The sequence below is a fragment of the Nomascus leucogenys genome, chromosome 13 (assembly GCF_006542625.1).
Source record: "Nomascus leucogenys isolate Asia chromosome 13, Asia_NLE_v1, whole genome shotgun sequence".
NCBI lineage: Eukaryota > Metazoa > Chordata > Mammalia > Primates > Hylobatidae > Nomascus > Nomascus leucogenys.
In genome coordinates this window covers 14,236,580-14,248,633 of record NC_044393.1, presented here as the reverse complement: position 1 = coordinate 14,248,633, position 12,054 = coordinate 14,236,580, and the positions used below count along the sequence as shown (strand labels likewise).

Here is a 12,054-nt window from a genome sequence, read left to right as displayed (position 1 = left end):
CCTGGGAGTAAAGGGCAGTAGGGGAGGGAGAGAAGGGGATGGATTTGAGAGACAGGAGGAGGATATTTAATGAAAATAACTAGATGTTCATGGTGTAATGGTTTCACCTTTGAGGACAAAACCAACAATTGAATTTAATAACATCTGACATTTTACTTCGTTCTGTTACAGTAAAAGGAAAGTTCTTTCATTTCTTCCTCCTTAATGTCTCCTAAATCCTCCCTCTCAGCCTGAAACCTCAGACATTTCTTCTTTGGGTAGCTCCATTCTAATCTGACTTCTTGCCATAGCCTCAATTTCAGGTTTTACCACAGGATTTCTGTACTGAAATCCTTCCTATTGACTCCCCAGGCCTTCAAGCTGAAATACCAGCGCCTTTCCCGGGCTCTTCCCTGTCCTCCTGCCACTACTCTCACCTTGCCTCCTGCCACTGTCCCACCCCCACCTGCTCCGCAGCGTTTTAGCTGCACTAATCTCAGTACTTGAAAGTTCCTACAATGGGTTGCGTATGCATGGGCTCTCTTCCTTTGCAGATGCTGTTCCCTCACTGGGTGCCTTCCCGCATTTCTTCACCTGGGCAAGTCGTCTTTATCCCAAATCTAAACCCAGCCCCCTGCCTTTTTTATTTTTTAGTTTTTTGAGACAGAGTCTTGCTCTGTTGTCCATGCTGGAGTGTAGTGGTGTGATCTTGGCTCACTGCAACCTCTGCCTCCTGGGTTCAAGCGATTCTCCTGCCTCAGCCTCCCGAGTATCTGGGATTACAGGCGTGTGCCACTGCACCCGGATAGTTTTTGTATTTTTAGTAGAGACGGGGTTTCACCATGTTAGCCAGGCTAGTCTGAACTCCTGCCCTCAAGTGATCCGCTCACCTCGGCCTCCCAAAGTGCTGGGACTACAGGTGTGAGCCACCACGCCCGGCATCAGCCCACATTTTCTCAAGCACTTTCCTTGAGCCCGGCCAGTCTGAGTTAGTTACCTACCCACCCTGCGTTTCTGCAGCCCTCTACCCTTCCCGCAGATTGTCATTAGTGTTCATCTTGTTTTTCTCCGTCATTAGCCTGAGGGGAGGAGCTCCTTAAGGGCAGCAACTTTGCTGTCATCTCTGAACCCCAGAAAATAACAGTACCTGGGACAAAGTAGGTGAACAATAAACGTTTGGCTGACTGAATGAATGATGGTATGAATGAATGAATGAGAGAATAAGCAAGAAATAAGTTTTAAGTTAATTTCTAAGAACTTTGTGTATATAACATTTTAATTTCTGTTTTCTTTCATTTCCTAGCACAGCTGAAGGTTTAACAAGAAAAAATATGTCAGATGTCAGTGGGTGGCAAACATTTTTACAAGCCCTTGACTACTTCCTCAAAATGTTCTTTGGCTCTGCAGCACTCGGCACTCTCACTGGCTTAATTTCTGCATTAATATCCTTTTAATGTGATGAACATGCAGGGTTAAAATTATTCTTGATGACTTCTGTCTCTAGCCAGTTTCTCCTCTTTTTTAAGGGGGCCAATTTTAGATGAAGGTTTTGCTTAAAGGAGGATTTTTTGCTTAGTTTTTGTTTGAGAAACACTCTAACTCAAGGATTTTTTAATTTAACGTGAAATTTAGGATGTCACTTTTCAAAGTTTAAAAAACATGTACACTGTTGGATATCAGATATGATTTTGGGGACCTCTCAGTTCCCAGAGTATGATAACCACACTCAGATGATTTTTGTTTTCTGCCATCTTACTTCTCACATTTGGAAAATGAAATTAATTTTCTTTGAAAATGTCAAATAGACCAGGTGCAGTGGCTCACGCCTGTAATCCCAGCACTTTGAGAGGCTAAGGCGGAGGATTGCTTTCGCCCAGGAGTTCAAGACCAGCCTGAGCCACGGAATATAGTGAGACCTCATCTCTAAAAAATACATAAATAAAAATAAAATGTCAAATAGAGAAAATTTTTATCCCACTGAAAGTGTTTATCCAGAAGGATTGCAAAAGGGGCTTTCAAAGTATGTTCCACTGAGTTATTTGCATTGATTTTGTTGTTTAGCAACCAATAAGCTTTTCCAGCTGGAGATGGAAAGAGGCTTGTTAAGGCCAAGGACACCTTTATTGCTGTAGAAATTTCATTATGTTTAAAATAGTAACAGGCAGTAGACCACTCAGTGCGCGCCTAAGCCTACGTCTCAGGGAGATGGCCACCTGGCCCACCTCCACGAGCAGTTTGTTTCACAGATGGCCGGAAGAGACTCTTTTGCCTGGTTACAGGCATGTTTTTCTGCCATCCTGTTGAATTTTCCCATCAACTCCTTTGTCCAGAAGTCTAAAGGCTCTATTGAGTGGGCTGACAGCTTCTCATATTGTATCAATAAACAGAATGGAAAAGAAAATTTTTTCCAGTTCAGTATTTTCCTCTGTATTTATCTTTTTCTTTAAAAAAAAAAAAGTATCTATCAAAATGAAGTGGAGCAAATGGGTACCGTGAGCTCCAGTATAGGCATTGTGAATGATATTTCAATATATAGAAGGCTCTCTCCTTTCACAGTGGCATGAGTTTGGAAATCTCCAGGAATAGGAAAGACTGTGCTTCAACAGGGCCTCGAACCCCAGTTTGAACAGCGATTCACACTAGTTGTCTTTGACTCAAAACTGATGGGGAAAGCAAGATGGGTAGCATTAGTGATCTCATCTGATGTTGTTGGAGGAGTGGGGGTGATGCGGCCCCAGGAGGAACCTGGCCAAGTGAGCTGTCCTTGGTGTGTGTGCAGCCCCAGCTTCGCGCCATGGCCTGGCATATCCCCAGCCCTCTAAGTCAGTGTTTTTAAATGAGTTGACTTACGTTGATTTTCATCTTCCACCACCATTTATCTCCGGAATTTATATTTCTTAGTGTTTTGTCAGATTCTCTTTCTTAATAGCAACAGTCTCCCTACAAAGGAAAAAATCCATAATGACAGATTTTCATTTGTAACCTTGGGGCATTCCAAAATCCTCTATATCTGTTGTTTACTTCATATATTTGGAAAGCAGCAGTTTTGTGACTTCTCCACATCTCCCATCAACTGTCCTTCGATTCTCCTTCCTTGACAGTTGTCATTTACGTGCTGAAGCATATTGACTTGAGGAAAACACCTTCCTTGGAGTTTGGCATGATGATCATTTTTGCTTATCTGCCTTATGGGCTTGCAGAAGGAATCTCACTCTCAGGTAAGTGACAGAGAGCCTGAAAGTGCTGTGGTGATGGCATCTTGTCCTGCCTAGTGAAAGAGGCTTTGTCAGTTGGGTCACTTTTAGTCACAAGAGACAGTCACAACTCAGAAGAGCTTAAGTAATAAAGGGAATCTATTGGCTCCCTAGAAACACATCTGGATTTAGGCCTGCCTGGATCCAGGGGCTCAAACAGTCACATTGGTGTCACGGTCACATTTTCTCTTAACCCGCCTTCTCTCATTTAGCCCATCAGTCCTATGAGGCTCCCTCAGAGGAGGGTAGCCTGTGGGAGGGAGGTACTGTGAAGGTCCCTATTTTACTGATGAGAAAACTGAGGTTGAGTGAGATTAAGTAAATTACTCAAGGTCACAGCTGGGATTGGTGGAACAACGATTCAAGCTAGTTGTCTTTGAGTCAAGAACTAGTGCTTAGAACCCTCCTCTAATACAACTCGTGCCAAAACAGATCATCATAAAACCATGTACTCAGTGCTACATAGAGGGACAAGCAAAGTGTGGCAGTGGCGTAATGTTGGGCGTTTATTGGACACACTTTACCAGTATTCAGTTTTTTTATGCTGCTACCAGCCCTGTGGAGTAGGTACTAAGAGGTTGTCATTAGCCCAAAGCTGCACTGCACAGGCAGTGGTGGCAGTGAGATTGACAGTGGAGGCCCAGAGCCTTTTCCCTGCACCCCATTGGAGGAGGGCACACAGCTCCCAGCAGCAGAGATGACTCTGATGCGGCCCTAGAAGATGATGCTCACCAGCTGGAGGAGGGGTGGCCACTCACAGCGTAATGGTCTTGGAGCCGTCACCTGGTAATCAATCAGCAGCCCAATCAGGCTTGGCTTAGTTGGGCTTTATGCCTACAAGTGGCAGTCAAGCTTGCGTCCACAGCTTGTTACGTTGTAAGGATGTTGACCTGAAAATGGAACGTGACTCACCCCATTCCTGTGTGAGGGGGCAGCCAGGTGAGAAGGGCTCTGCCCTGGAAGTCTGATCTCATCCTTTGAGTGAAGGCCCTTCAGAGGCCTTGTTCTGGAAAGGAGGCACTATTGCAGGGATGTTTTGATCTGTGCCACAGGATGGCAGAGATTTTCTTTTTTATTAACTTTGTTGAGGTATAATTTACACACAATACATGGATTCTAAGTATATAGTTCCATGAATTTTTGCAAATGTGGACAGTCATAACTACCCCCACAGTTGAGGTGTGGCATATTCTTATTGCCCAGTGTGGCTCCCCTGTGCCCTTCTGCAGTCAGTCCACCTGCCTGTCCTGAGCCCTGGCACCCACTGGTCTGCACTGTCATTGTAGTTTTTCCTTTTCCCGAATGTCATTTAAATGAAATCATGTGATACATAGTCTTTTGTGTCTCCTCTCTTTCAGTTATCATGTTTTTGAGAGACATCCATGTTTTTGCATGTGGCAGTAGTTTATCATTCTTATTGCACCACAGTTTGTCTGTTCACCATTTGAAAGACATTTGGGGTTTTCCAGATTTGGGCTAAGAACAGTGTGCATGTGTTTTCATTTATCTTGGATAAATACCTAGGATTAAGGCTGCTAGGTCATATGGTAAGTATGTTTTTACTTTTTTAGAAACTGCCTAGTGTTTTTCAAAGTGACTGTATCATTTTACATTCCCATCAGAATGTATGAGAGAGTGCCAGTTGCTTCATATTGCCACCACACTTACTTTAATTTAAAATGTTTAGCTGTCCTGCTAGGTGTGTAGAAACTGGATTTAGATGTGCCTTGGTGTGGTTCTTTTTATATTCACCTTGGGTTCATTGAGCTTCTTGGGTTTATAGTTTATATGAGTTTATAGCTTTCATCAAATTTGGTAAACTTTTGCCCATTTCTTTATAAATATTTTTTTGTTCCTCCTTCCTCTTCCCCTCGAGACTTCAGTTTACTCCAGTTATGAGAGGTAGCATGCTATTGGCCCACAATATGCTTTGCCTTTTTTTTCTGTCTTTTTTTCCCTGTGTGCTTTATTTTGGTTATTTCCTGTTGCCGTGTCTTCAAAGTCATTGATCTTCTGCCATGTGGAATCTCCTGCTAATCCTACCCAGCGTATTTCTCATTTACCTATTTTATAATTCATCTACAGCAGATCCCTTTGGGTTATTTTCTTCCATTTCTCTCTTCATCATGTTCATGTTTTCTTCTGTATTCTGGAGCATATGAAACATATTTCTAATAGCTGTTTTAATGTCCTTGTTTGCTAATTCCATCATCTCTGTCAACTCTAGGTGTGTTTTGTTGTTGATTTTTCTTGTGCTTATATGTCACATTTTCTTGCTCTTTGCTTGTTATTAAGTTTTGATTGGATGTCAGTCATTGTGAACTTTATGTTGTTGAGTACAAGATTTTATTGTATTCCTTTATGGAGTTCTGGGCTTTTCTTTTAAAAAAAATTTTTTTTTGTTTTTTTGTGTTATTTCTGGACTTTTCTTCTGGCATGTGTCTAAGTCTCTTGGCATCAGTTTAATCCTTTTTGAGGCTTACATTTAAACTTTGTTAGGGCTGGTGCAGAGTAGCAGGGCCCTAACTAAGGTGTCTCAGGTACTGTGAACTCACTCCACTCTGGCTGGTGGGAACACAAACTATTCCCAGCCCCATGTCAGCTTCTGGAATTGTTCAGCCTACTTCTTTTTAATGGTTCTTTCCCCAGCTTCTTATTTCATCCCACATATTTACTGATCAGTATCAGTCAAAGACTCAAGGGGACTTTACAGTAGATGTCCAAGAGCTCTCTTTCTGTGCAGCGTCCCCGACTCAACAGGACAGCCCTCTAAAGCCTCAGCCTCAGGCAGTCAGCTCAGCAGGGGGCCTAGGGAAAGCGTGGCCACCTTGTTTGTCTCCCTTCCAGCAGGAATCACAGTCCTACCCTATCTTTTGTCCCATGTCAGAAAATAGTTTTGTTTCATATCTTGTATCAGATTTTCTAGTTATGTAGAGCAGGACAGTGTTCTGTGTAGCAGTAATTTCTTCAGACACAAAGCAGAAGGCCCAGTGGTTTTTAGTGACTCAGTTGACAGAATTTTTCTACCCAGTCGCTATCTGGAGTCACACGTCGATGCTGCGTGAGCAGCACAAGGAGGAAGCAGAGTGGACTCGCCATTTTCAGGGTTTTGTTTTTCATCGCAAACCAGTTCACCAGGGTAATTCCATCCTGGTGTCTGCCATGAGGTTCCTTTTCTTTACTGAAAGTTGGCACTTACAAAAACATTACCTGTGAGTTATTCGGCTCTAGCCTAGCTATTTTTACATGTGTTTTTCTAAATTGTTCCTCTGCCCCCTTAAGAAGATCATTGAGTACCTGTTGGTAAAGATGTGTTTCATGCATCTGTTTGGAATCTGTGATTAAAATAAGGGAGTGTTTTTCTTACCTTCTTTTCAGAGTGGCAGTTTCCTGTTGAGAGGGGTTTCATTTCCTTAGGGACCTTGCTCTACACAACAGCAGTGCAAGCCAGGGACACCAGATCTGCCTCTGGGTGAGGGAACCTGCTCTGTCTGCACTTTGCCTTTTGGGTATTTGTCATGCAGGGTTTTCAGAGAGGGGCAGAGTGGCCCTGTGTGGTGTGTGGACACCCCACATTGCACTGTGAAAGCACAGATGGAAAGGGTGGTTTCTGCTGTCTTCACCTTCCTTTGTGTGCTCCCCTTTTCCTGACTATCACAAAGGACTGATCTCAAGTGGTTCCCAAGACCATGGAGCAGGACATTATCTTCCTAGGAAGTGGCAATTATTTACCTAAATCCACATGTAGGAAACACAGTTGCTAAGGACTGGGGCTGGATAACAGACAGACTTGGATTTGAATCCCAGTTCCACCTCTCATTGGCTGTGTAACCTCAGATTACAGACTTCACCCCATGCTCTACTTCCTCATTATAAAATAGACAAAAGGGCCAGCCTGACGCCTTTGCTGAGGACGAGGGGAGCGATGCAAGTGAGAGCCCTGACGGGGCATCTGTGCCACTGCTGAGGTGGCCAGAAGTCCTGGTTTGCCCTCTGTCTCAACATGATGAATTAATAATATCCCCTTTTATTCTAAAAAATGTCCTGGTATCCACAGCAAATCAAATAGTCTCCCTAATTATTACTCAGCAAGCGTTAGCTATTCTCAGAATATTCGTTCCAACTGTATCCATGTTAACTATTTTATTGTTAGTCAAGCCAGTTTTGAGGGCCACTTTGGCCTCTGACACTAAAGATTCAAAGATGAATAGACCCCACTTAGGCAGAGCGGTTAGCAAACACTGGGCTTGGAGGGGATGGGAGAGAATGACACTCTGTCAAGGTGAGTCACAGGGGAGGGGACTTTGGGCTTGAAGGATGAGTTTGCAAGATTAATCATGACATAACACTTTCTTTTTTTTTTTGAGACAGAGTTTTGCTCTGTAGCCCAGTCTGGAGTGCAGTGGCGCCATCTCGGCTCACTGCAACCTCCGCCTCCCAGGTTCAAGCAATTCTCTGCCTCAGCCTTCCGAGTAGCTGGGATTACAGGCGCCCACCACCACGCCCGGCTAATTTTTTTTTTGTATTTTTAGTAGAGACGGGTTTTCACCATCTTGGCCAGGCTGATCTTGAACTCCTGACCTTGTGATCTGTCCACCTTGGCCTCCCAAAGTGCTGGGATTACAGGCGTGAGCCACTGCGCCCGGCCAACATAACACTTTCTTAAGATGTTGGCATGGGCCACGCGTAGTGGCTCACACCTATAATCCCAGCACTTCAGGAGGCCAAGGCAGGCGGATCACGAGGTCAAGAGATCAAAACCATTCTGGCTAACATGGTGAAACCCCGTCTCTACTAAAAATACAAAAATTAGCTGGGCGTGGTGGCACGTGCTGGTAGTCCCAGCTACTCGGGAGGCTGAGGCAGGAGAATCGCTTGAACCCGGGAAGCAGAGGTTCCAGCGAGCCGAGATCCTGCCACTGCACTCCAGCCTGGCGACAGAGCAAGACTCCGTCTCAAAAAAAAAAAAAGATATTGGCATGAAGTTGGCCAAAGATAGAATGTGTGGTGCAGTGCTCTTCTGCACAGATATCTAAGGAATTCCATTGCAGCACTGCTTGGGAGAGAAAAACTGGAAGGAACTATATGTTCATCAGTAATGGAAAAGATCAAATTCCAGTCCATTTGCACTACGGAATCCTGTGCAGCCACTTAAAAAATGAACTTGACCTGTCTGTACTGCCATGGAAAGAATTTGACATATTGTTAAATTCTTTAAAAGTAAGTTGAAAAATCAATCTCTCGCCCATTCAAGAAATATTTATTAAATGTCCACCCTATGCTGAGAACTATCCTTGCTGTTGGGGCTACATTTATAAACAACACAAGATCAGTTTCCTTTTCCTGCAGAAGAAAGCCAGAATTTAAGCAAACCCATCCAACAATTCCAGCTGGCAATAAATGACAAGAAGAGAAATTAAGGCCGTGTGACAGAGAGTGGCATGTGGTAGAGAATGGATTGGGAGCTCAAGCAGTCAGGGAGGTCTCCCCTGGAGGTGGCACTGGAGCCCAGACCTGTGTGGTGAGAGGACCCAGTCCAGGGACGCTCTAGGGAAGGAGGGTTTTGGCAGCAGGAACTGCAGGAGCCAGGGGTCTGAAGACAGATATGCGGGAGTGTGGCGTGCTCCAGGAAGAGAAGGAAGACCAGTGTGGCCAGGATGCTGCCTCACAGGTTCTATAGGCCTGAGAAGGAGCTGGGTTTCTAGTATATGCACCACGACAAGAGAGTTGGAAGCCCTTGAAAAAAAATCACTCTGCTGGTAATAGGCACCATATATGTGATAGGATCCTGTTTATTACTTTAGTTTTATTTTATTTTAATATTATTTTTTGAGACAGGATCATGCTCTGTTGCCCAGGCTGGAGTGCAGTGGCACAATCACGTCTCACTGCAGCCTTGACCTCCCCAGGTTTAGGTGATCCTTCCACCTCAGCCTCCTGAGTAGCTGGGACTATAGGCATGTGCCACCACACCCAACTAGTTTTGTATTTTTTGTAGAGACAGTCTCACCCTGTTGCTCAGGCTGGTCTCAAACTCCTGGGCTCAAGCAATCCACCCACCTTGGCCTCCCAAAGTCCTGGGATTACAAGTGTGAGTCACCGTGCCCAGCCTATTACTTTAAAGATAAACTTGATAATCACATGGTAGAAGAACTGGCAGTCTACATATTGAAGTGTTAATAGTAGTTAAGAGTAGTTACCTCTGAGCAGGCAGTGTGAATAGAGATTCTCTTTTACTCTGTACCTCAGTGAGTCTGAATGTTTTATGGCAAAATATGTTTATTATTGAATAACACAGCATACTCATGATTTCACTCAGCCCTCAAGAAGTATGTCATATTTTACATACAGTAAGGCACGGTAGTGTAAATTGTACCATGATACCTTTTCACTGCCTTTTGGACTTGAATCCCATACTGTCTTCCTTTATTACATCTAAAACAGTGGATGTAACCATAAACAGAAGTGGATTTCCTCTCTCCCTTTCTTCTTTTCTGCCATTCTTCCTTCAGGAGGCTGAACGCTTTTGCTGTATTACCTGCTTTCTTAAACGATTTTGTCTTCTTAAAGGAAATTCTTCCTTAAGCGTATTTTTTAAAATACCATGCCTTTTACTTCACTTTAAAAAATTAGCCTGGTTTGCACCAACCCCCGCTTTTGTGTTTCTATAGCCTGCTCCACTGGCTGCAGACGAGGGTGATGTGGGTGGTGGAGAGTCCCCTTTGCTTCTGGAGGGCATATGAGGCAGATACTTGAGCCATCCCTCTGGCTTTTGTGCCTGCTGCTGACCACTCTTTCCTTTCGCCTAGAACTCAAGGTGCCCTGACCCCACACTAGCCCAGGGTAAAGCCCTCTGGGATTGTCCAGACGGCCCAGTGCCAACAGTGGGTCAAGTGCACAGGTGGCAGCTGTGGTCCAGTCTCAGCCCCCAGACAGGGCTTACTTATCCATATAGAAAAATCCAAAATGTTTGGATTTGTTGCCATCCTTAAAGATGGAGATTTCCTGTAAGGAAAACCAGAAGGAAAACTGGTCCATGTTAGATCCTCAGTCCCACAGGGCTACTGTCAGCCTTTGTAGACAGGCTGAGCCAAGACTGCGCCTCTAATCCCAGCTACTTGGGAGGTTGAGACAGGAGAATCACTTGAACCCGCGAGGCGGAGATTGCATTGAGCCGAGATGGCACCATTGCACTCCAGCCTGGGCAACGAGTGAAACTCCATCTCAAAAGAAAAACAACAACAAAAACACTCTTGCGCTCCAAAGAGCCCTAAAGAAGCAGGTAAAGTAGTCTCCTACCCTCTCATTTTCCTTCGCCCACCATGTCAGGTGTGTCTTACAGGAAGCATGGCTGGAATCTCCCCGTAGGGGAAAATGAAGAGCAAAGGCATTTGCTGTTTCCTAAGAGGGTAAGGAGATCAAATGTCCAGCTCCTGCTGTCACTCAGCCAGCCCACACCTGCTGGGGCAATACAAAAAAGTAGGTTTCCTATATTTTGTAGGGTATCGTGTTACAGTAAACTTAGCAGTTGACAAGTCTGTAATACAGTGATTTTCACCCTTTTTTACAGTTTGCTTTTTTTTTTGAGACAGAGTCTTGCTCTGTCACCCAGCCTGGAGTGCAGTGCCATGATCTCGGCTCACTGCATCCTCCACCCCTCCATGTTTAAGCAGTTCTCTCCCTCAGCCTCCAGAGTAGCTGGGATTACAGGCACATGCCACCACGCCTGGCTAATTTTTTGTATTTTTAGTAGAGACGGGGTTTCACCATCTTGACCAGGCTGGTCTTGAACTCCTGACTTAGTGATCCACCTGCCTCGGCCTCCCAAAGTGCCGGGATTACAGGCGTGAACCACCGTGCCCAGCCGATTTTCACCCATTTATACACGGAAAGTTTGCCAGATAAGCCGATTCCACAAAATGGCAGAAGTGAATTAAAACTTTGCTTGTAAAGTTTGATTTGCAATTAGTATATCTTGGCAGCTTATTTGATGACTTTTTAAAACAATCTCAGCTTCCTTACATGAAATAGAGACCCCTTTCCTGCTGCCTACACAGGGAGATGCTGAGAAAAGACCTGTGAGTGCCTCAGGAGTGGCTGAGGGCAGCGGACAAATGTCGAGGCTCAAATCCTGTGTAAGCACAGAATGTTGTAGACACCCTCGTGCAGGGCTCTGAAGAAAAGATGCATTTACCTTTTTAAATAACAGTAGTTCATGATTATGGGAAAATTCAAAGTTAAGGAAAATATTTTAAAAGTCCATCAAAATCCACACATTTGGCCAGGTGCAGTGGCTCACACTTAAAATCCCAGCACTTTGGGAGGCTGAGGCAGGTTGGATTGCTTGAGCTCAGGAGTTTGAGACCAGCCTGGGCAATATAGTGAAACCCCGTCTCTACAAAAATACAAAAATTAGCCAGGCATGGTGCCTGTGGTCCCAGCTACTTGGGAGGCTGAGGGGGGAGGATTGCTTGAGCCCAGGAGGCAGAAGTTGCAGTGAGCTGATATCACGCCATTGCACTCAAGCCTGGGCGACAACATGAAACCCTGTCTCCAAAAAAAAAAAAAGAGGCCGGGCGTGTTGGCTCATGCCTGTAAGCCCAGCACGTTGGGAGGCTAAGGCAGGTAGATCACCTGAAGTCAGGAGTTCGAGACCAGCCTGAGCAACATGGAGAAACCTCATCTCTACTAAAAATACAAAAATGAGCTGGGCGTGGTGGTGGACACGTAATCGCAGCTACTTGGGAGGCTGAGGCGGGAGAATCGCTTGAACCCAGGAGGGGGGAGGTTGCAGTGAGTCGATTTCACGCTATTGCACTCC

General features: G+C 44.8%; 1 protein-coding gene across 4 annotated transcripts in view; it reads left to right on the top strand.

Moving 5' to 3' along the window:
• Nucleotides 1-12,054, top strand: part of SLC9A8 (solute carrier family 9 member A8) — a 77,309-nt gene that overhangs the window by 47,312 nt on the left and 17,943 nt on the right. For all 4 annotated transcript variants that reach the window (XM_003252921.2, XM_004090081.2, XM_030825239.1 and 1 more), the window contains 2 exons: nucleotides 1,283-1,421; nucleotides 3,092-3,197. In XM_003252921.2, the coding sequence (XP_003252969.1) occupies nucleotides 1,283-1,421; nucleotides 3,092-3,197 (245 nt within the window). The remainder of the gene's footprint in view (nucleotides 1-1,282; nucleotides 1,422-3,091; nucleotides 3,198-12,054) is intronic.